General features: G+C 42.6%; 1 protein-coding gene and 1 long non-coding RNA gene across 8 annotated transcripts in view; one reads left to right on the top strand and one right to left on the bottom strand.

Moving 5' to 3' along the window:
- The window catches only part of PDE4B (phosphodiesterase 4B), a 255,342-nt gene that overhangs the window by 188,217 nt on the left and 41,734 nt on the right, over positions 1-25,391 (top strand). For 4 of the 6 annotated variants that reach the window (XM_083621144.1, XM_083621145.1, XM_083621146.1 and 1 more), the window contains 4 exons: positions 2,452-2,646; positions 5,942-5,978; positions 6,593-6,663; positions 8,240-8,289. In XM_083621144.1, the coding sequence (XP_083477270.1) occupies positions 2,452-2,646; positions 5,942-5,978; positions 6,593-6,663; positions 8,240-8,289 (353 nt within the window). Of the gene's footprint in view, positions 1-2,451; positions 2,647-5,941; positions 5,979-6,592; positions 6,664-8,239; positions 8,290-13,697; positions 13,812-23,700; positions 23,921-25,391 lie in introns of those variants that run through there. The other 2 variants (XM_083621150.1, XM_083621149.1) reach the window with 2 other exon arrangements.
- Positions 8,316-23,260, bottom strand: LOC310765761. 2 transcript variants are annotated; one of them, XR_014549778.1, is made up of 3 exons: positions 22,324-22,786; positions 13,570-13,762; positions 8,316-13,466 (listed from the first exon to the last, which is right to left on the bottom strand). It is a non-coding gene; the product is annotated as an uncharacterized lncRNA (long non-coding RNA). The 2 variants fall into 2 exon arrangements; XR_014549777.1 differs by having other exon boundaries at positions 10,509-13,466; positions 13,570-15,285; positions 20,777-23,260.

Below are 25,391 nucleotides of genomic sequence, written 5' to 3'. Positions count from 1 at the left end.
AGAAGCCTTCTTTAGCTGAAAGAACACTCTTCTCAAGATTAATCATGGTGCAAGGGCAATTTCAGGGGGTTACAGCTGTGGAGGGGAGAGTTCTGCAACACGTGATACCCACAGCAGTTTCTCTGGTTTGCAAAGGTGCCCATGGCAAACAACCAACTACATGACTAAGCAAGGAAAATTAGATGTTTTCTAACTTTCTCGTGTTCAGCTTGCTTGCTTTTAGCTATCACAAGACACAGTTCAAGTGCAGAACATGTAAACAGCTTAAGGCACTAATTGCATCTCATACTGCATGACTTTTATCTGGTCAACAGTAATTAGGGTAGGAGTATCTTGATATTGAGAAGAAAATAGGAGGATGCAGTCCTTATCAGTTCCAAAATAAGGACTTCAGAACAGCAATGTTAGACACAGTGTTTTGAAAACAAAAATTATTAACTCTCCCCCCCCACACTAATGAATCAACTGAGTTATATAGTCAACTAAGTTACTATAGTTCAAGCCGTTTATCTCCCCTGTTGAGTAATGAGCCAAAATAAGTTTCACGGCCTATGAAAAAGACATCGCAAGAGTTCCACAGTATAAATTCAAAGTATGATATCAGGCATCACAAATGGCAGCATTGTGTGTGTGTGTATCTCCTCGTGGTGGATTAATGAGACTATTTTCTCCAGTGTGAATGAACATTTTTAGCATTCCCTTGCAAATGATTCAGTATATTCAATTTTTAATCAGCTCACATCTGGAAACATTCGAGACTAGTAGGCTGGCTCATATTCTAAACAGTAAACCATGAACACAAGGGCTGCTGCTCAGATCAGCCTGAGTTTGTCCTCTTTCGGTTTCACTGGAAATGTATCACAGGTCAGTTCTATTTTGTTTTGGGTGTAAAAAAAAACTTTTTTAAAGAACACATGAAAGACCAGCATTTAAATTCTACACATTTTAGTACACATTTCTCCTAAAATACCCCCCCCCCATATTTCCAGTACATCTGCGAGGAGGAAACATGAATAGTGTTGTGTCTGTGTAAGTCTTTGCAGGAACCTCCGCTGGCAATAAACCAGATCAGGCTGATCAGCACAGCTCTCCTCCCATCATTCAGTGATAAAGCAGAAGGGCTTCATGGGAGGCATGGGCTTAATGAAGAAGTAGGAAGAGGAAAAGCTGAGAGAAGGAGAGGATTGTTGGGATGCATTCTATCCTGCTTGCAGTTTAGGGGAACAAAGTTAAGAGGTTGGTACCCTCCAAAGAGAGGTTAGAGGAGAAAGGGGATTTGGGTGAGGGAGCCCTTACACTTTTGTCACTGAGGGAACAATAAATAAAGACATTGATGTCAAGCCTATAAAAAGAGATTGGCGGAATTGATGGATAGGCTGTCTGAGCTCTTGTAGCAATGGCTCCATCCATTATACTCTGGAGTAAGGGTTGGAGCTCTGAGGATTCTGTATATAGCAGCATTCTTCAGTAAATCCATGTTTTGTCCAGGTGTACATCTTGCAGTGCAGTTAATTTCTAGGATCTTCAGAGAAGACAAAAGAGAATACTTTTTCACATTGGCCACAAACAGCTTACTGCCACATGATGTGATTATGCGTACTGTTCCTGACGAACCGCTGTATAAGGAAGCATTGTACAGTGGTACCTTGGTTCTCGAACAGCTTGGCTCCTAAACAAATCAGCTCCTGAATGCCACAAACCCGGAAGTGAGTGTTCCAGTTTGCGAATGTTTTTTGGAAGCCGAATGTCCGATGTGGCTTCCGAAGCTCCTGCAGCCAATCAGAAGCCGTGCCTTGGTTTTTGAATGGTTACGGGAGTTGAACAGACTCCCGAAATAGATTAACTTTGACAACCAAGGTACCCCTCTACCATTGAATGTCTGGTGCCAAGAATAACCAATTATTACAGACAAATCTGAAATCACCTTTGTTTGGTTGATTTTGCCTTTGTTGTTGTTGTTGTCATTTATCTCATCTGGGAGATAAATTTACAGAATTGCTGTTTTACTGCAAATCTTGTGTGTTCTGCGTTTTGACATCTCATTTGCTTTTCTCTGTGTCCACAGTGAGTGCTCTCAAAGGTTATTCAAAGGTGGCTTTAAGCTCACATAAAGGATGTATAGATTTCTCAGAGAGCTTTAGGGGAGATGATGCATGAAGAGAATGTTTGGGAAAGGCAGATGATGGTGTGCAGTACATGGTGGGACGATTTTAACAAGAGATGCTGTTAACAAAATGAAAACTACATGGTAGTAAAAAGACAAAGAGAAGTACAATGGCAGCCGCCCATGGAAAATATTGTTCTGATGGCTTTGCATTTCTGCATCTCCGTTTCCCTGTTGCAACATGGAGGAGTGAATGATATTGTTTGTATTTGAACACATTGAATAAAGTAATGATCTAAGGTGAAGAATATGCTATCCTGTAACAACCATGCTTGCTTTATTCACAGCTTTGATGTGGAAAATGGCCCCTCACCAGGTCGCAGCCCACTGGACCCTCAGGCTGGCTCTTCGTCGGGACTTGTGCTCCATACCACGTTTCCAGGGCACAGCCAGCGCAGAGAGTCATTTCTTTATAGATCAGACAGTGACTATGACCTGTCACCAAAGACCATGTCCAGGAATTCCTCTCTACCAAGTGAACAGTAAGTACACATATCACAATATACTCTAGTAGTACCATGTGCCGTACCAATGCATATTAACAATTTGATGGCCTAGGTTAAGCAGTAAATTCTGATTGCCCTTGGCTACTAGTTTTTATTGAGCATGTCTTACATTAGCTATATGTGGTTGTACAGTCCTGCAGCAATGTTATTAAAACTACTTGGTGTTGTAGATTTAAGGGTTTATAGGTGAAGATAAGTTTGGCTTTAGTTGGCTTTCAACAAAAACTTACCTCCTTATTCTGGAATTATCAAATGGTTCTCCTCCTCTACCTTTTCCATCCTCTTTCCTTATGCATTTAAGGTTGCAATCCTATACATACTTACTTGGGAGTAAATCTCAAAGAATTCAGTGTCGTTTACTTTTGAGTATAGAATTTCATTTTAAGTCTTTAAAAACATAAACCAGATGGTAGGGCATTATGTCTTTAGTGTGATTTATTTATAATGCTAAGTTATGATAGGGACTGTTGAAAAAATGTTTGTTTGAGATGCAAGTAAAACAACTAATGCACAAAAAGTAAAGACTATAATCTCTAATTGTATACAGTATATATAAATAAAATATCCAGAGCAATATAAACACATCAGCACAATTGTAATATGCCATTTCTAAGTCAAAAGGATAAAGGTTTTTTTTAATTAATAAAATGTTTAGCGTGTATATGGTTGATTATAAATGAGAATATATATTTAATGAAAACCCCAAAGATTTTAATGCCCTTTCTACCATGCATTGTAACTACCATGCTGAAAATCCACTGAAAATCCCTGCAAATAGCATTAAAACCAATGAAAGCCAGAAAATTTAAAGTTGACCTTTACTCAGATGGCTTTGCTCTTTTTCCAGCTGAGAGGGAGTGTACAGCCCTAACTTTGGATTTCCTAGCTATTATTGCCGTGTATTGCAAGAACCGAGTAGTAGTTCCTGCTTGGATTATTTTCTTCTTATGAATATACACTATAATTGGAGAACATTAGAAGCAGCCTTGTATGGATACATAAAACAGAGGTATAGTAGGTATAGTATAGGTGGTAAAGAGTTTCTTATTGAATATATGTTATCATAAGCAGATAATCCTTTCATAGTATCTTTCCAGCTTATAAATAAGTTGAGGTTGGCATAAATATATAGATATATATAAGCAATGGTATAGATACAGTAAGCCCACAATGTATGTGCATTTAACTTGCGTGCATTCAGCTTTATGTGTTTGGCAATTATTTAAAAAATAGGATCAGACCCTAGGAAAAAAGAACCCAATGTCTTTGGACCCCAGTATCCTTTGGCTATATGTGATTGGGCTTTAGGTGCGATCCCTGAAACGTAATCCCTGCGTAAATTGCAGATTTACTGTATATATGTTAATAGGAATGTAAGTTGAGTGGTTAGGTTAATGTGCATAATAACTGGCCATTGTGCAAATTCATCAGGCCTCATGGAGAAAGTGCATTTATTCCTTCCATGAAGAGGGATTTGTGCACATTTTTAGTTCAGTATACACAATCTTCAACAGGCCCCGGACAATGTGCAAATCTTGGCTGAATTTTGTACAGTTTCCAGCTATTATGCATACAGTGTTATGCAATATTATACAATATTATGCAACAAGAAAGGGAACTTTTACAGCTTCTCTCCCCTTCCCACATTTCTCATGGAAGTTCCCCTCCTTCGGTGCTGCTATTAAGCTAATGGGTTTCTTTATAGCAGCTAGGGCCAATCCTAATAGGAATCACAGGGGAAAGAAGATGTAACCACCTGAAGAAGGGTTACCCAGCAGGTAAAAGAAAGCTGGGAGAGAAAGTGTAAAGTACATCTGATCTTACATGCCGCCACCCTACACACTGGAAGGAGGATGGAAGGTGCTACTCAGCTGTCTGGGAAACAGCTGATAGTGGTTAAAAGGGGTGCTGGATTGCAGGAAAAAGGGCTCCTTTAGAGGAAAGGTGGGATAAAAATGCAATCAATCAATTAATTAATAAGCTTTCAAGCCCCCCATTCCTGATTCTTGGGCAATCAGTGTGAGGGTATCTTGTGGACCACGTAACATTACACAGTGGGTCAGAAGCAGCCTAGCCTGGGGAGTACAGATTGCAGACTTCTGAACAAGAAATAAAGAAGAGGATTTGTTTCTTGGAGACTGCACATACTAATTTGATAATGTGCATATGTCTGAAGAACATACAAAATACATTCAAGAAATGGACCTATCCCAAAGCCTGTTGGAGATTATGCAATGTACTATATGCCCATTCCCCCCAATGCCCATTGGGTATTATGTATTTTGGCTGGGAAATGTGCACAATTCCCTCCTCATGGACGGATTCCGTGCTCATTCTTCATGAGGCCTGGTGAATATGCACAATGGCTAGCTATTATGCACATTAACCATTCATTCCCCTTAACATATACATGCACATCTGGCACTGTTTGCATGTACCACTAAGCCAAACCATGCAAATCGAAGCTTAATGCAAAAGAACAAAATTCAGTTTCCCATACAGAATATCACTGTTTCTTTGCTCTTTGCTCTTCCTCTGGTCCTTCCGTGAATAAAGCCATGGTTTGGTTTGGCTTAGCATTGCATCTGAAGCCAGATAAACCATGAGCAGTAACTTGCCTACAGTTTGTGCTTTCTCTGCAGCAACATAAGCTATAAGATAGGGCTCAGATGTAAAGCTTAGTCCAGCCATAGCTTATCCCTGGGTAGCAGCAGGATCAGAAGAGGACCAAAGTAACCACCATCTTCTCTCCAGGAACCCACAGATTGGCTGACTAGTTCTCAACAGGTTTGGCTTTGTGATGCATGCAGATAGTGTCAAAATATACTTTACAGCCTAAACGTAGTCTGCAACCAACCCAAAAGGTATCTGCAGCCCGCCCACTCTTTCATAATCACTTACCTCATTTAGTGAGGTACACTAAGGAGGTAGGAAAGAGATGTGGAAAACGTCATACGTGACCAAGAGACGCAAGATGGATGTGCGTCACAGAGACGGGGGTTAGAAGGCAAGGGAGCGAGGGCCAAATCAGATGCAACACTAGGAAGGTTGTGTGTAGCAGTGAAGAAACAGAATTTCCATAGTGATTCAAAGTTGCTACATGTGTGTTTCAGTGCACATCTTAATCTGTATGTACAGCATGAGTATGCAACTGTAACACGGGATGTTGCCCAAAGATTTCAAACAATATGAGAATGCATCATGTTTCTTGACTATGTGGTTGTTTATTAAAATACTGTATGGGATTCTTTTTCTTTTCATTTCTTGCTAGACATGGAGATGACCTGATAGTTACACCTTTTGCTCAGGTATGTTCCAAATATTGTGACACTGATTCTAGTGCGGATGGTGGCCAATCTGAGGCATTTGAGAGCCTAGAGTGAACTTATGAGTATTGCACTTTTGCTTCATAAGGATCCTGGCCCATGTGATTCCTCCTCCTTCGTCACTGCATCTGGCCTTCTGATTTGTCAGGCTTCACAGGTCTTACTGTATAGTCAACCATAATGTCTTGATCACAGCCTCCCATTCCGGCCCCACCCTGACCCAGGCATCCTGTTCCAAATATCATGGCATTACTAGATTGTGATAGTTGCATTATAGTTATCACTTCTTTTGCATCAGCTTCATGTGCTAATTGTTTCCTACAAATAACTGTCCTGATTAAGGATGTATGAGATCAGCTGTGTATATTGTATAATGATGTTGAATATTTAGCGGCTTTTTTGCTTGTTAGGCATGATCCAGTCAAATTCAATACTGTGAAATCCCATTGTTTTAGTGGGAAAGTGTCAATCATGTGTTTAGTTCTCTCCCACTACTTAAATCAATGAAGCTTTAGAGTATTTAACTGTCTAAATGTTTATATGTACATTCTGAATGCTTGCACTTGTTTATTTAGTGTGGCCTTATTTTTTTGTAGGTCTTGGCTAGTTTGAGAAGCGTAAGGAATAACTTCACGTTATTGACAAATCTGCAAGGAGCATCAAACAAGTAAGTTGTCTCCTTTTAAAAAAAAGTGCTACAAAATTCACTGAGCTCCCATCCTATGGATGCTTACTAAAGAGAAAGACCACTGAAATGAGTGGAATCTAGGTTTGACAAAATATGCACAGAATTGTACCATAAGGCATATCTTCAATCTCAGACTGATTTTTACCAATGCTGGCACCTGATTAACACTTTGTTCAGTGAGGGAGCTATAGTGAAAAAGCATGAGGCCCAACGTAATGCATGCAGCCTGTCTCATATTGAACTCATGACCAAATCAAACTGATTTTAATGAAACTGGATTTTAGTCACTAATAGTTTAAAATGTGTCCAGGAATTTTACCTAGCCTGTTGAACTATTTGTGAGTGCAAAGCAGTATGCTATAAATCGGGCACTCCTAAGCATGGCCAATGGCACAACTGCTTAAAACATTGTATTCTATTGAGGTTTGTATGACAACAGTAATAAGGCAGATATGATGTTGCTGGACTCCAGCGCCCATCAGCCCCAATCAGTATGGCCCATTATTAGACAGTAGTGTCATTACACTAATGTTGGGACGAGGACACAGCTGAGAAAAATAGTGGCTTGTGTCAAGCCACCTAATGGGTTCATGCCGAGGTGAAAGTTAAACTAAGAATCTCCAACTTCTAGTCTGCTTTCTTAGCCCTCTAGATTGCAGGGGAAAGGCTGCAAACCTAACCACTGTCACTTGGGTGTAAGCCTGACTGAATTCGTTAAGACTGACTTCTGAGTAGACATTGTTAGGATTGTGTTGTAAGCTAAGAAGTGTTGAATGCAATAAAGATTGAAGTCAGACATTACATGCCCCTTCTGCATTATACGATGTGAAACAGTGTCACATCAGATAGCTATTTCTCATATGGCTATGTCTGAAGAAAATGAAGCATTCCTTCTATAACTTCAAAACCTCCATCATCTCTTTACTGTCATGGAGGCACTTGTAACAGAATTCATTATAATTTATTCTCATTTGAAACCAGTTTAAACTGATGGTTATTTGAGAGAATTGGCTTTTTCACAGGATGTCTATTTTTGTTGGTCTTGGAGAGGCTTTAAGTGGTATTAAAGCAACCTAGAATGTCACATAAAACTAGTACACACTCTCTCTCTCTCTCTCTCTCTCGACTTGTAAAGGCATCCCAATGCAATAAGTATGCATGTGTTGCTCTATCCATATCAAAAGCACTGCTTCTTTCAGCTCATGATTTCATAGAGTGCAACCTCACTTTTCCTAAACTTGCCCTCATGTGGAAGTTGCTTGCAAATGAATCTATGTGGCAGTTGCGCCACGTGGCAAGTGCCACATGGATCAGGCAATATGCTGTATCCTCTATGCAAAACATTCCAGTTTGCTGCTTATGGATACATGGAGAGAAGAAAAAACATTGCTAAAAGCTGATCCATATGAAAATATTCTACATTCACACAATTCACATAACCATCAATTGTTCATGTGAAATGGGGAAGAAGAAAAAACCCCTTCTGACTGTATTAACAGGTACCTACCGGCCCTGGCAATATGAATCTCACGATGCATTATTTATACCTATACAGGAGGTCACCGGCAGCAAATCAACCACCAGTCTCCAGGGTTAACATTCAGGGTATGTATTCTGTTGAACGAACAGTGTTTAAGTGGCAATAATTTTTTATTTTAATAAACAGTTAACAGTACTATTGATTCCATTAAAACCCATTAGAGATATAATATTTCAATCATCAGGGCTAGGTACATTTACAGCATAGAGCAAATCTGTGTCATAATTGTACAGAATATAATCAGAACTGCAGTGCTTCCCCCTTGTTTCTTTGTATTTCTTCTGGTCATTCATGAGAGGTGGATAGAAAACTATTTGACAATTCTATCACTGTAACCCGAGTGGGTAATCCAGGAGAAGCACTTTTTAAAAAATGTGCAATGGTTTGTGAAGATTGTTATTGTGGAAAGGTTAGTGAGTGTCCATTGAGAAAACTGGATATAGAGAATCCAGCAGATGGCAAGATATGCATGCAACACATTAGCTGGAAGAAGGGGGAAACAGTAATAGAAAAGAAGAGATATAGGAAAAGATTCAGTGATGTAATGTGTGGTGGCTTTACACTTGATTTGTGACCAACCTGGTTATACAACTTTACATAGAGACTTCTGTAGCAAAGTGATGCATTTCACTGTCTTAAATTCTTTGTGCAGATACAGCAGGGGTCACTAACTTTTGGGGGCAAACAGAAGAAACTCATGGGCAGCACACACACCCTGCAACTAAACATGCAGAGCAACCCATTCCATTGGCTCCAATGCTTCTTTGAAGCCTAATTTCAGCAGGGAAAAGGGGGTCATGTGGACAACAGGGAAGACTTTTGCAGCCATAGGTGCACCACAAGGCAACAAGTTGGTGACCCCATGTTGGCTGTACCTAACTGTTGGCAGTGTGTTCTTAAGCTGAAATACTGTATTGCATTTCATTAATCATTCATAAGTCGTCTTGGACTATGAAAAAGCCTTTTCAAATTTCATGCAGCAGGCCTGCTCATAACTGTATATGCCTTCTTGGGCCATGCAAGAGCCCTAAACATAAGCCTTCATTCAAGAAACCCTTAGTGAGTTAGGGACTTTCCCTACATGCAAAGACAGGCTCTGGCGGATTGAGTGGACAAGACCATTAGTGGGTCCCAACAGTCAAGAAGGCAGTTTTCTGCACGTGCTGTAGGGGGAGGTGAAGGGCAGATGGGTCTTGTCAATCTGAGAAGGTAACCCATCAAGGAGAAGGAAAACTCTGATCCTAAACCTTTGCTGCCTTGTGGGATATCTTTGGGAGTGGAGTCCCTAAGATGATTGGATGGACCTTGTATGCCTCCTTCCAGCAACTCCTGCAACCAAGCTGGTGTCAAACATATTGCTCTGCTTTCCTTTGGACCACATCAGTGAGGCCGGGGGGAGGGGTCTTGTCATCTGGGCAGCCCAGGACCTCCATACACACTGCCCAGGCTTGTGCCCTGGAGAAGTCACTTAGCTGCTGCTAGCGCAGCGGTTTGACTTCAGCCCCGGAGGCATTCTCCATTGTCTCTTGAGACAGATGGCTGCCAGCAAGAACAACAAAAACCCTTTACTGATGATCAGTGCTGGGATACTGGTGCAAGTGCTATGCCTTGTTGTCTTCTTCTGCAAGAGGCATCAGCTGGAACCAAGGATACTGCTACGAAGCTCAAAGACAGCTTCTCTTAACAATTCTAGAAATTACTCATGGCTTTTGTCACTCATCCTTTTGTTCCTTCCAACTTCCTTCATAGGACACATTGTCATTGGCATAGGTCACCATCATCTCAGCTCTTTATACATGCCAGTACTCACTTCATGCTTCCAGGACACAAGACTGCCAGTCCTGGCCCCAGTTCTGTTGGCTGTACAACTTTACCACTATGCTTCTAAAGCCAACACTTTGTTCAGCAATTCCTCTGCGTGATTGGGCTCCCATCAATACCATGCCTTGATATTTGGATAATGCATCTAATAACAACATATGTTCTTATCTTCCAATGGTACATAAGCAAATCCATACATTTTTAAATGTTTAGTTTACTCTAAAAGGCAGGGAGAGGAAATGGTGCCCGAATTTAGGAAGTGTGATTAATTTGGAAACAGATGGCCATTTAGAATCCCAGACAGCAACCATTAAACTTAATAAGAGAGTTTCTGTTCGTTTGGATAAATGTGACATATTTCTTGCCAGCTTTCAGAAAAAAGAAAGACTAGAGATCAAGAAGTTAAATACTTTTTTCAGTAGGGTCAGCAATATATATATACATATCTATATATATCTATATATATTTATTTCTTCTGGCTTCTGTTTCATGCTATGGCAGAGTAAATTATTTTACCCAACAAAAGACTATCGTCTCTGTGGGGGTTCTGTTGACACTTTCAGGTTGTTTGAGAAACAAGGAGCAGTGTTGTTTCCCATTTTTTGTTGTGATTCTCATGCAGGGGGGCGGGGTATTGAATCATCCTCAAACTGAAACAGCAATCTTTTCTCATTGAAAAATGCAGTTCAATCCTCATCATTCATGCCTTAGCAATGGTTGTATGGCATTTGACTGCTCAGGTATAACAATACTGAATATTGCTTGTGTAATCATGAGTGAAGAAGCTCCCAGTTCTTCCATGCACCCCAAATGCCAACACAATGTTACTTTTTATCATTTCACAAGTATTCCTTTGAAAGACAATAATTTCACATATGGTCTTTTTTGTTTCTGCTTTCTTTTAAAATGCAGGATCCCCTTAAAGATCCCTGCTACACATATCTGGTCAAAGTGTTGATATTTAGTCACAGGGAGAAGAAAAAAATACAAATAATAGAAACAGTTCTATGCCTAGTGAAAACAATACACATCAAGTTATAATTCCCTGGTGTGTCAACCCATGTGGCTTGTGACTATAAAAATTCAGGCTGTGATAATCATGAAAACATTCTTGGACTCTTCAAAATATTTTCCCAATTATAAGTCCTAAGATTTAATCCTAGTCAGTAGTTTAAAGAGATAATATTGATCTTTGCATACCTTTTCCCCCCTGAATGCTGTCCACTGTATTCATAGCAATTTCAGAATTTCACGTGTCCTTAACCACTAGTTCAATATATGCATTCTTCTACTGTGGGGTTGTTTCCAACAAGGTCACCCCATTTGTGCAAGGATACTCTTCTCCCTGTGTGCCTCCATAATCTGTTCTGGGGGTTCTTCCGGTCCCCGGAGCACATCTGGAATGGGTATGGAGCATGAACAGAAGAGGGAGAGGAATTTGCATTGTGCAAGCAAAAAGGACATCTTGGTTGGATACGACCATGTCTCTTTATATTAATTGCACTAATTTGGTTCTCTTTTTTTTTAAGTGCAAACTACACTATGGATTACTGTACTTTGCTTTTAAGTTTTATTTTAGTGGAGATACATGTTTACCTTGCCCATTATTTGAAACAATATACTTATAGAGTAGGGGTGAGGAACTCCCATCAGCCCCAGAACATGGCCAGTGGTCAGGAATCATGTAGTCCAGCAACATCTGCAGGGTCAGTTTCCTCATGCCTGTAACAAACTAGGTGCAAAATTATTTTTATTTTGTCCAAGTGTCTAAGAAAGATGCACAAATATTTAAAGTATACGAGTGATGTTTCCTGGCAGATCAATATTATTTTCGATCACGGGTTGCTTCTCTTGTTAACAAGGCTAGGTACTCCCTTCACATCATCATAGAAGACACACAATCAACTAACATCAGTTGAATCAGAGGAGATTGTTCTCTTTGCTTTAGAAGTGTGACTTGTATCCTGTTGTGAGAAGCACAAAATGCTTAAAGCCAGCTGACAAGTGTAATGTTCCTTGGTGAAGGAGGCAGACCTCGTTCAGCATTTGCACTGGAAATGAACACAACACATTTCTTGGCACTAAATAGAATTTCCAGAACTTGGCAAGCAAACGGCAATTCTTCACTCATTATGTTTTCTTAAAAGATTATACAAGGAGTTTCTTTGCCCCACAGCGGAGCATAGAATCGTAGAATTGTGGAATTGTAGAGTTTGAAGGGACCACAAAGATAAATCTAGCCCAACGCCCTGCAATGCAGGAATCTTTTGCCCAATGTGAGGTCTCAACCCACAACCCTGAGAGGAAGAGTCACATGCTCTACCAACGGAGCCATCTCTCGGACAGGATAGAGTAATATTCAACACAGATATAATGTTTAGTGCATTTTTAATATTGAAAATGCTTCATGCACAACATGGCAGAAAACTTTATGGCAACCCTGTAAGGTAGGCCTTTGCTAATATCTCCATTTTGCCAGTGGGGAGCTGAGGCAGAAAAAATACTGGCTTGCCTATGCCTACTCAGTGAGCTTGTGGCTCGGGCAGGATTTGAACTGGAGTTTTCCCAGCTCACATTCTGTTACTACACTATACTACTAATTTAATGTTCTTTTAAACAGCTGTCCAGTCTTGTCATGAGATGTTTTCCTTAGTCTTAAAGCCACAGAGAGGATGAATAACATGCATTAGGAATACACCCTGTGCTTTGTCCTAAAATCCAGCCAGATTCCCCCCCCCCTCTTTAATTTTGTTGTAATTACAGACCACAGGAACACACAGAACTGTTTTCACAAATTAAAAAGACTCTTAAGGGGTCAAAAAGGCAAGTATTTGACAAATAAATAAATCTAGTTTGTGGGAACATCTGTTCTGCAACTGTGTGACAAACTTTTAGTTCAAGGCAACAGTAATATAATAGATATTGTTACTGATCCAAGTTGCTGTACCACAACCCTTGGCAGCAAAAATATATATGCAAAAATGTACCACTGCATTCATACAGTTACATGCTGCTTCCATGCTGTTAATGCTTCTGAGAAGTTGCAGTTCCACTATCAGCTGGAAGCAGTCTCATGCTATGTCAGCCTCGGATGCATATGGGAATACAGTGGTACCTCGGGTTACAGATGCTTCAGGTTACAGACACTTCAGGTTACAGACTCCGCTAACCCAGAAATAGTACCTCGGGTTAAGAACTTTTCTTCAGGATGAGAACAGAAATCGCACGGCGGCAGTGGGAGGCCCCATTAGTTAAAGTTAAGGTTAAGAACAGTTTCAGGTTAAGAACAGACCTCCGGAACGAATTAAGTTCTTAACCCGAGGTACCACTGTAGATGCATGGGGCATATTCATTATAGCTGAGTGGTAGTAACATGATGTAGCATTTCTTCTATATGTTTTTTTCAGCCATTCTCCAGCAGCTAGTGAGAAAAGAAATTGTATTCAAAAAATAATCAAAGGCAAAAGAAACTTTCAATGAAATTATCGTGGATGAGTTGTGGGTTTTTGTCATGCTTGCCTTACTTTTGCGGTGGCCAAGAAGGAATTGTGAGTGACCTTTCATTCTTCAAATCATCTCGCCAGTGGTCTGACTTTGCTGCCTCCTGGGTGCCTGCACTTAATCAAAGCCCAGGAGAAGACTTCCTTCCAGAGGGCTTTTTCAGCTCAGGAAGTACAGCAGCCAGAGACACGCTGCAGAGTGCTGGAGAAATGTTTACTGGAAAGGCAAACAGATATACTATCCTTGGCCACCTTGCAGGAATAAGGTAAGCTCAAAACCCACAGAAATTCTAAGCTGCCTGGACAATGAGGTAGAAAAAATGGAAGCCTCTTTTGCATATGAAGAACGATTTCGAGAAATTGAACAGGACAGATTTCAGCACAGTACTGCTGAGCATTTTGGAATCTCTCCTTGCCTTGAAATGACCTGTTCTACACATCCTTGCCTGCCAAGAACGCTGGAACTTATAGTCAAGCTCCTTGCACTATTTGCTGCTATGGTGCCTTTAGCTCTTCTACCCTCCACCAGGTAAATACGTATTTTTCCCCTCAAGTGTGGGGGCTGGCAAAGAAGCATGGGGAAGAACCATAGGTCAGTGGTTGAGCAAATGCTTTGCATGCAAAAGATTGCAGGTTTCATCCATGACACCACCTTGTATGACTAGGAAAGACCTGTATCTCAAATACTGGGAGATGCTGGACGTCACTGTAGACAATAATGAACTAGGTAAACCAAAGTATAAGGCACTTTCCTATGTTATAGTTGAACAGTTTGTGAATTTAAGTCAGTCACACACACACACACACACACACACAATCCATCAAGGTATTCCAAATGTTTGAAACTTAAACCATGCCATGAGTCCGGAGGTATGGTGGAGTTCAGGTGAAACGGACAAGGAGTGGGGAAAAGACTTAGCATCCGTTCTTTTTTAAAAGGAGTATGTTTACCTGTGAAAATACTATAGAAAATAAAATCAATTTTGACCTTTCGTACAAATGGACAAGCAAACTCTTTAATCATCAACATTGCTGTTGAAAGAAAAATGAAAGTTTAGGATAGTTCTAAATCCTCAATCCCGCATCACTGTCTTGTGAATATTGGAGTGATCATTCTGTGATATTTTGGCAGTAGACAAAGCTGTAATGTAACTCTTGTATAAATGTTTATTTAAAGAAGGGGATAGTTCTAAATAAACAAATTAGGTATAAATGTTTTACTTGAACTGAAAGCTAAATTATGTTATAGACCACCCTGAGATGAATTATTTTACAGATTAAATCGGCATCTCCAGTATGAGTTCCTGTCAGTGAGCCTCACTGAACACAGTGGAGTTCTTACTTCTGAGTAGACATATATAATATTGGACTGTGCAGGTATTACTTGAGTCTGATGGGGCTGTAGCATAATTTTTAAAGGATGGAATCATTTTATTATGACAGTGAATTGTTACAGAAACAGATTGAGGGTGGGGAGGGAGAGAGACAAAAAGAGAAAGCTCCTCAAGTGTTTTCAAAAGAAAATAAATGCAGCATGATAATGAATTACATGCCCAACAGTACAAAATCTGGCTTTTATGCTTTGCAACATTAGCTTGTCGATGTGTGCAACAAATTGCATAGTTTCCCAAGGCTCATGGGTTTTAAGTATAGTAAAAGCTCTGCTGTTACGAGCAGGTGTGAAATGGTGTTTTTCCTTTATTACTGCATCAGCTGGCTTTTTCTTAAACTCCTTACATGCTGTGATGGGATGATGAGCTGCTTGTGCGTAAAATCCTGATCCCTCAGAGTTTGGCTAAGTTCCCAAACCTCTGTCTGTGATGGAGCTCCTTAAGCGTGGCTCCATCAATCGCTCGTTGAATCGGACAGTGGGCGTTTACGGAACTTCTTCCAGCATAAAAGCTCCTTAACGGAAACACGTCTTCTGGACTCTCGGCGTGACAGTTTCCGCCGAGGAGTGGGTGTTCCTACGGGAGGTCCTGAAACCCCCCCACTGTTCTCGCTTGAAGTATCTCTGAGCTCTCCCTCCGACTCACTTTCCCTTGGAACTCCACTTCTCCCCCTGCTGGTCCCCTCCTCCGCTGAGTGGTCTCTCTCACCCTCCATGAGCCCTTTCACCTCCTTCGTCTCAGATGACAGTTCCCTGACATCCACCTCCCCTCCAGGGCCCCCTTCACCCCCTTCCCTCCCCTCCTCTGCGGGAGGCGAGGGAGCAAAACCCCTGAAGGAACCTCCCTCATCTTCCGAAGTTTCGAACACTTCCCTCCACCTTTTGCTGTTCCCGGTTTCCAAGTACTCCTCCTCCTCGGAGTCGGTACCTCCTTCCAACTCCGATTCCCTGAATCCCTCCAGTTCCTCCTCATCGTCGGTGGTGCCAAAGTACTCCCTTCGGAACCTCGCTACTGGCTGAGGTTTCCTGGGGAACCTTTGGTGGAACGTTTCGATCAAGACCTCGTCATGGACCTCCTCTGCCTTCACCCAGGTGTTTTCTGACTCTGGTTCCCCTTCCCACGCGACCAAATACTCCACCTGATTCCCCTTCCACCTGGAGTCGATGATTTCCGCCACATAGTTGCGGCTTTCCCTTTCTTCTATGGCTGGCCCCCGTGTGGATACCCCTTCACCTTCCCCCCGGTATGGTGACAGTAATGACCTGTGGAATACTGGGTGCAGTTTCATGTGGTTCGGTAACCGGAGTCTGAAAGCCACTGGGTTGATCTGTTGGATGACTTCAAATGGTCCCAATCTTTTGGGTCTCAATTTCTTGCAACCCCCCTTGTACGGCAACCCTTGGGTTGATAGCCAGACCCGACTCCCCACCCTAATTGTTTCACCTTCCCTTCTGCTCTTGTCTGCCTGCCTCTTATATTCTTCTTTGGCCCTTTCTAAGTTGTGTTGGAGTTGACGATGGATCGCTTCCATTTCTTCTACAAAAAGTTCAGCGGCCGGAACACTCCATCTCTCTCCTCCTTCCCCTGGAAACGCCCTGGGGTGGCACCCATAATTAGCCAAAAATGGGCTCATCCCGGTGGACACATTCTCTGCATTATTGTAAGCAAATTCCGCTAGTGCCAACTTTTCGACCCAATCGTTTTCTCTGTCATTGACATAGCACCTCAGGTATTGTTGAAGGATACCGTTTGCCCTCTCCGCCTGCCCATTGGTCTCAGGGTGCCTGGCAGTCGAAAAGTTGACCTCTACGTGCAACAAGCTCATAAGCTTCCTCCAGAATCTGGACGTGAACTGTTTCCCTCTGTCGGACACCAGCCTCAAGGGGGCGCCATGCAGCCTAAAAATATGTTCTACAAACAATTTCGCTGTCTCTTCCGCCGTGACTGCATGTGAGCAAGCTACAAAGTGACCCATCTTAGTTAACTGGTCTACTACGACTAGTATGGCGGTTTTCCCCTGGGATTTGGGCAGATCAGTCATAAAATCTATCGACACCGCCTCCCACGGTCGTTCTGGTGTGGGTAACGGTTCTAATAAACCCGCTGGTGCCCGCCTTTCTCCTTTGGCTCTCTGGCATTGGTCACACCTTCTCACATACTCCCGTACATCCTCCCTCACCTTGGGCCACCAAAACTCCCTGGTCACCAACCACATGGTCTTGTGTTGCCCAAAATGCCCCGCTGTGGGATTGTCGTGCAACTGTTTGAGTACTCTCCCCCTCAATTCCCCTTCGGGTATATATAGTGCCCCTTTGTAATACAATGCCCCGTTTCTTTCTTCAAAACCTCCGGGGTCTTCTCCCTCTCTCCTTAAACCTCTGAGCTTCTCCTGGGCGTACTCATCATTTACCGTTCCCTCTACCAGTTCTCTTTGCCCCACCCAGGCCGCACCACACACCCAGTGGTCCTCTGGGATAATATGTCTCTCTTCTGGCGCTCCCTCCCCCTCCAAATATTCAGGTTTGCGAGAGAGAGCGTCCGCTCTGATGTTTTCTGGACCTGGCACGTAGCAGATTTCAAAATGGAATTTGGAGAACTCCTGGGCCCATCTCACTTGTCGTTGGTTGAGCACTCGTGCTGTTCTCCAATACTCCAAATTCTTGTGGTCCGTACACACTTGCACCTTATGCTGTGCGCCAATTAGTAAGTGTCTCCATCTCCGGAACGCTTCGTGAATGGCGAGTAGTTCTCGGTCATATACCGTGTAGTTCCTCTCGGATTTGTTCAGCTTACGCGAAAAGAAGGCACACGGTCTCCATTCCGACTTATTGCTCCCTGGCTGAAGCAGCACTGCCCCCACCGCCCGGTCTGAGGCATCAGTTTCCACTCTCATGGGTTTTTGTAAATCCACATGCAGGAGCTGTTCTTCCGAAGCGAATGCCTTTTTCAATTCCTCAAAAGCGTGCTCCGCCTCTGCCGTCCAAACGAATTTCTTCTTGCTGCTTAGACAGTCCGTGATGGGAGCCGTTAAGTGGGCAAAGTTCTTGATGAATTTACGGTAAAAGTTCCCAAACCCTAAGAACCTTTGCACATCTTTTTTGGTTTTCGGTGTCTTCCATTCCAGCACCGCCTGGACCTTGCCTGGATCCATGGCTAATCCCTTGTCTGATAAGCGGTACCCCAGGAATTCCACCTCCTTGGTGTGGAACTGACACTTCTCCAATTTCACCCACAACTGGTTTGCTTGCAGCTGGCTCAGCACTTCCCTGACATCCTTCACATGCTGCTCCTCATTCTCCGAATATATCAGCACGTCATCGAGGAATGCCACGCAATTCTTGTAGAGCAAAGGTCCCAGTACATGGTTCATGAGCGATTGAAAACAGGCGGAGCCTGATTGCAATCCGAATGGCATAACGAGATATTCGAAAGCCCCTAGGGGGGTGAACATCGTTGTCTTCCATTCATCCCCCTTCTTTATTCGTATCAGGTTGTACGCTCCTCTCAAGTCCAGTTTCGTGAATATCTTTCCCTTCCTCACCCTGGTCAAAATGTCATCAATCCTGGGCATGGGGAAAGTCACTGGTTCTGACACGGCATTCAGGGCCCGGTAGTCCACGACCAATCTCGGTTTATCCGTGTTTTTTTTGTCCACAAAAAACACTGGACTGCCCCCCACCGCTCTGGACTCTCTGATGAAACCTCTCTTCAGGTTTTTGTCAATAAACTCCCTCAACTCCTGCATTTCCCTGTCTGACATGGCGTACAGCTTGCCCACGGGTAGCTGGGCCCCAGGGACCAGATTAATCTGGCAGTCAAAGTCTCTATGCGGTGGTAGTTTATCTGCTTCCCTTTCGCTGAAGACCTTGCTCAGGTCAGCGTATTGTTTGGGCACCTTCCCTTTGTTCGCCACTTCCGTCCCTGCTATGGAGGCTTTTGCCCCTTCTGGCACCTTTCCCTCTTTGCAGTGTTCCAGGCAATGTCCTGACCCAAAGGACACCACTCTCTGATGCCAGCCCACTAGCGGGTCATGCAACGCTAGCCAGCTCATTCCCAAAATGACTGGCGCCCCTCCCAGGGTGGCTACATTGAACGCTATCCTTTCGGTGTGCCTTGCCACCCTCATAACCATTGGGACGGTCTGTAGGCTAACTTCTCCCCCCAACAGCTCCCTCCCATCGATCGTGGTGACCTGCAGGGGGTTGCTTAAAGGGAGTGTCTGTATCTGGTGTTCCGCTGCAAACTCCTTGCTCATAAAATTACAGGAGCTGCCTGAGTCTAACAGCGCCTTGGTCTTTAGTGGGTATCCGTTTGCCAGCTCTAGCAACACCTCTATTACTAGGGCTGGTCTTGGAGGTTCCGGAGTGGGCACTTTTACTGCTCCTTGGCCTGTCTGCAGTGCCCTGACAGAGGCAGACAGGCGTTGGCTTTTACTGGCTCCTGGACTTCCTCCTCCTTTCCCCCAACAGCCCCCGCCATCCCTTGCCATTCCTTTCTTTGCGGGCAGACTCTGGCAAAGTGACCTGGCTGCTGGCAGAGGTAACATTTCTTGGCGCTCTTTCCCTCCTTCTTCCTCCCTTCACTGGGATTTGAAACTGCGCGCGCGCGCGCTGTTCCAACTTCCATCGGCTCTCCGGGCGGGAAACTTGGCTCTGGAATCTCTGGAATGCGGAAATCCCTCCAACGCTCTCCTTTCCCCTCCCGCTTCTCCAAGGCTCTTGCCTCCTGGCGCGCTCCAATGGTCAGCGCTGATTTGGTCAGCTGGTCCATAGACTCCGCCCTGGGCGCCCGGGAAAGTTCGTCTTTCACCGCCGAAGAAAGCCCCTCTTCAAATAGCATTTGAATGGGTTCCGCCGATAGGTCCCACCCCAATCTATGTATCAACATTGTAAACTCAGTCCAGTACTCACGAACCGATCGGCTCCCCTGTTTGCAAGCCATCAATTGTCTGCGTACCAGTCCCTGTTCAATCTCGCTGGAAAACATCAAATCCATGGCGCGAAAAAACTTCCTCGCGTCCTTCAGCATGTCACTATTCCCTGCCATCAGGGGCCTGACCCAGTCTCTCGCCCCTCCTTCGAGATGGCCAATCACAAACCCCACTCGCGATGCCTCATCGGGAAAGTCATTAAACTGCAGTTCAAGAGCATACTGCATCTCTGTCCTAAAGGCTTGGTAGTTCCTGGGGTCCCCCCCAAACTTCTGCACCATTCCTGGCATCTTTCTTGCTAGTGTAGCGCCTTTTGCCTTTTCTGCATCCTGCGCCCTCCTTTCTTCTAGCCTCGCCGTTTGCATTGCTAGCTGGAGTTCCAACATTCTGTACCTTTCTTCCAGAGTTGGACCTTCTCCAGCTCCTCCTGCTCCTCCGGCTCCGGCTGGGTCACTCATGATGCCTCTCTGCACAAGCTGCTTTCAGGGACTGTCCGATTGCTGTGATGGGATGATGAGCTGCTTGTGCGTAAAATCCTGATCCCTCAGAGTTTGGCTAAGTTCCCAAACCTCTGTCTGTGATGGAGCTCCTTAAGCGTGGCTCCATCAATCGCTCGTTGAATCGGACAGTGGGCGTTTACGGAACTTCTTCCAGCATAAAAGCTCCTTAACGGAAACACGTCTTCTGGACTCTCGGCGTGACAGTTTCCGCCGAGGAGTGGGTGTTCCTACGGGAGGTCCTGAAACCCCCCCACTGTTCTCGCTTGAAGTATCTCTGAGCTCTCCCTCCGACTCACTTTCCCTTGGAACTCCACTTCTCCCCCTGCTGGTCCCCTCCTCCGCTGAGTGGTCTCTCTCACCCTCCATGAGCCCTTTCACCTCCTTCGTCTCAGATGACAGTTCCCTGACACATGCCTTTACATGAACTATCAAATGTACCTTTTTATATGGGTGTCTTCTTGTGCATGAAAGTCCAAAGAAAAAGATAAATGGCTAGGTTGTAAATTATCTAAAATATCATTGTAACCAAATTGTACAACTATTTTGAGAACTTTTTATTTTAATCCATATAGATTATGGATGTGCATATAGTAAATGAGCTGTAGGAATTTGCCATCATAGCCCCAAATCTCATGACAATCTCTGAGGATTTTCTCACCTAGCTCAGGGTATGCATACTGATGCTTTGGGATATAGACGCTAATTCATGCACCTACTCAGTTATGCAGGATAAAATACTATAACTGTTTGTCATATATCACTTGCAGAGTACTTCATAGTCTTCATTGTGGTTTTCTTGCACAAATAACCTTATGAGGTAGGCACAAAGGAATCACGGTAGAGCAGTGATTTCCCTAAGGCCACAGAATGAGTCTGTGCAGGATTTGAACCTAAATCTCTCAGACCCATGTACTACTCACTGTATCCTGGTAGGTCTAAACTGAAGCCATTTAAGTTGACCTCTAGTAATAGGACAGCTCTATACTAGGAATACAGGGATATAAAATTACTGCCTTTGTGACAAAAAGATCAGAAGTTATGTTACTTCTATGAAAAGCAGTTCAGATGCAAAAAATAAAAATGTTAATATAGAATTTATAGTAGGGTGGTTTCATGCTAAATATCTAAATTTAACACATACTTGAAAATGGCTAGTATCACCATCACATAAGTAAGGAGGGATAGAAGCAAGCCAAGATTAATCATGCAAGTAACACAGACTTCAATAGGAAAGTTTTTTTGGTTGTGTGTGGTTTTTTTTACCAACAACCAAAACACAAACAGTGAAAACAAACAGTGAAAACCCCCAGGTGGCTGATACATTGGGTATACATAATCAATAATAACATATTCAAATCAACCATATGTACAATTCTATATACCTTAACACTCCTCCCTCCACAAGGTTTATTTAACTTTTAACATTTTAATTGCCCCAAATTGTTCAAACCTGCCCAAATACTGTAAGTCAATATTTTCTCAAACCAATCCTCCTCCTTCTCACTGACCTTAAACCCTTTCATTTTACGTATCTTCACAGTTAGATATTCTAAGATTATAATATTTTTCAATTTTTCCCTCCATTGGTTCACCCCTTGCTCTTCTGCATTTTTCCAATTACTCACTATAACCTGTCTGGCTGCAATTACCATCAGTTTTACCCATTTACATTCCTCTTTTGTTTCTAACTCAGTGCTACTCAGACTAACAAGAACCATTAATTTAGATATTTCCACCTTCCTACCCACAATTCCCGATTCAACAGGAAAGCTAAGCATGTGCCACTGAAATGTCTGGGCTTGCACAACAATCCTAAACATGACTACTCAGAGATGAGCCTGTCTGATAAAGTTCAGAGGGGGTCACTTTCCAATAAATGGGTGGTAAAGATAGGAAACTGCCTTATACCAACTTAAACCATTAGTCCATTTTGCTGACCTCTTGTATATATACTTACTGGCATCAGCTGTTCAGGGTTCCAGACAAGTCTCTGCTATTTCTTTGTGAAAATGCCAGGTTTTGAACCCAGGATCTTTTGCATGAAAAGCATGGCCTCTTCCATTGAGCTATGGTCCTTCCTCTGGCTTTAAAATAATTTAGACTGGCTAGATTACACTGTGTGTTTTTGAAAACATAACACAGTAGATTCCTACTGGTAGAAATCTAAATTAGGAAACTCAACGGTGCCTCTCAATTGTTTTGCTTTTAATGTGAAAGCTTTTTAAAAAATTAAAAAGAAATTTCTAATGAAGCTTGATGTTGTTGCAGATAGCTGGGAACAGCCAACAAGATAAGCTGTCATTTTGCATTGTAAATGAAAATATTGTGATCTTTAAAATATACATGAAGTCTGCTGGAGAAAATGAAGAATAGTTCTTTTGTCAGATAATACTTAAAGTCCCCCCCAGCCCACCCCAAATTAACTGACTAGTGTCCAATGATCCTGGCTACAATAGTGGCTTCATTTCCGGCACTGCAAGGCTAGTTCATTCCCACAGAGAATCCACTTCTCATTTTCCCATTGCTTAGAAATACACACCCCCTGAAAGTTGGAATCATGCATCTTACTAAGTATTTCAGTTATGCTATTGACGTCAATGCAGTCATTAAATAGATTGCTGGCCCTCCCAACAGTCAGCTTGTGCCAAAGACCTAGAGGCAGACACGTTTTAAAAGAAGAACATCAGGTTTTCTTTTTAGAAGTTCAGAAAAATAAGAGGCAGCGTTTCTCCCTTCACGTCTCTCTGCTTCACAATCCCTCTTTCGTCTTTTAGAAAAATTAGTTGCTTTTCATTGTTGGTAGATTTGCTCAGGGGTTGCCATTCTGTTACTATGTACATAAACAACCTTAAATGAGAGACTTAAAGAGTAGTTTCTTGTGATCAGCTCCGACTGAAAAGCGACGCTAATTTTACGTTCTTGTAGATGACTTGCTTACATATATCATGTAACATTAAGTCAGCCAAACCTTTTTAGCCTTTGACTCCAGACGTTCTTCAAGGATTGATTTCATGAGTCTATTAAAAAATCGCTGCCATTTCTCCTCAGCGAGCCTCCTGTGGGCTCTGAAGATGTGTAAGCCAATCACGGTTCCATAGCAACCGATGTAAACTGTTCCCTGTCACCCACACCTGTGGACTCTCATGTTAGGCATTCCACACGTGCTACACCCATCATGCCCTCAGCCATTCCACCCAGTCCAACTGCCATCTATGGCAGCTGAGCAAGCAACAGTGATGTCAGTGGGACTCCCCGAGCGTAGCCAAGGAACCCTTCTGAGGTTCCAGAGGGGAGGAGGGGAGGCAAGCGCTCTTCCAAGACGAGAGTGACTGACAGATTCATTCATTATGTTAACCAGGGCAATACATACATCCTAGAGCTGCCTGCCCCCATCCTCTTTAGATACACAGTGCAGGATACGCAGCTGTCCCAGACAGAATGGATCTGACAGGCAAGAGTTTTCTTTAAAAGGCCTTTTAGAGCTCCACAACGGAGGATTATATGGCACCCTTAAACATGTGGTGGACGACCTTACCTTTTGATGGAACAATCAGGTATGTTTTACAACGAAAGCACTAGAATTGTTTTCTAGCGATTTGTAGGTAATCGAGCCTCTGCTTTATTGCCATTTGCCCTTCCTTATTGCTCCCTGCTTTTTTCAGTCTGTTAGGAAGATTCCTCCATGTAGCAAAGCCAAGTTCCTTTCATAATGTGCTCCAATGTAAACAGGAGGGCTCCAGCATCACTTCATACTACATTTCTTAAAAAACCCACTGAGCTGAATTCTGAGTTTTGTATACCATATGCAGACAGACTCAATCTTGAAGAAAAGAGTCTGTCTGAAAGTGAAGGCCTGGGTTAATTAAATGTGCTTTATTGAGAGTGGTGATAGCTTTTCTACAGTGGCGTGTTTCCCCCCAAAACTGACATTTCTTGTCTCGAGGTGATTTCAGGCCTCCAATTTACTTACTTACTAACTTGCATCTATACATTTCCATGTCCAAATGAGAACTTCATTGGACTCTTGTCACCTGGGGCTGATTCAGAGCAGTGATCCTTTGAGCCATCCCAGCAACCTATCATCCTGGCCTCACAGATTGCCAGCTAGGAATGGGAAGGGTGAAATTTAGGAGCCTCAAAATAAAAGAAGGGGTGTATATCAACAGTGTGTCTGTAAGGAAGGATTTGCACGTGCCAAATATTTAATAAAGCAAACTTTTAAGTTGTGTGAACTCAAATTCAAAATACTATGTGTATATAAACTTCTGAAGCTGAGTTTTGGAGAATGAGAACTACTGCTGATGATGACTCATTCAAGCACTGAGAAAGTAGGTGGCAATGATTAGTCAAAGTTCTTTCTTTAACTCTTGCTGCTATGGGCCATATCCCATGCCTTCAGTTTTCCTCGCTCCTTCTGATGTCAGCACCAGTCTGGAAAATCTGGGACATGGCTAGAATCCATTATTGTATGATATGATTATGAGGGCATGAAAAGTTTACTTTTGATGCTACCATTCGCTACCGAAGAAGACTAAATGTAGTGCCTACATGTACTACTTGAGTTGAATTTTTATTTTTATTTAATTTGTTTTCAATTTTATATTTAAATTTAAATTCCATAAGGACTCCTGAGCCACTTTATGCAGTAAGTTACATTAAAACCACATTTAACAATAAAAAGCAACAATAAAGACAGAATGAGCAAAATCAATTAAGTGGGTATAGCATTAGGAACAACTATATAAATCCACCAGATATTTTGCTAACACCCAGAAACTATAGATTAGGATTTTTAAGTGTCTCTTGGATGACAATTCACCTTATTTTTTCAAACTTTAATTTGAAAGGCAGACTTGCTGTTTCTGCTTTACCCTGTGGAAAATATGTTCATGCCATTATCTATGCGGTTATTAATCCCTGTGAACTAAACAAATAATACAGTGGTTTAGCTAGGTAATTTGAGATGAGGGGGCTTTAGTTGGTCATGTAATTTTTTTCTTTCTCCCACTGCTATTCCATATTTTA

Source organism: Podarcis filfolensis, assembly GCF_964270895.1.
Source record: "Podarcis filfolensis genome assembly, chromosome: 6".
NCBI classification, from domain to species: Eukaryota; Metazoa; Chordata; class Lepidosauria; order Squamata; family Lacertidae; genus Podarcis; species Podarcis filfolensis.
This window is presented reverse-complemented; position numbering and strand designations above follow the sequence as displayed.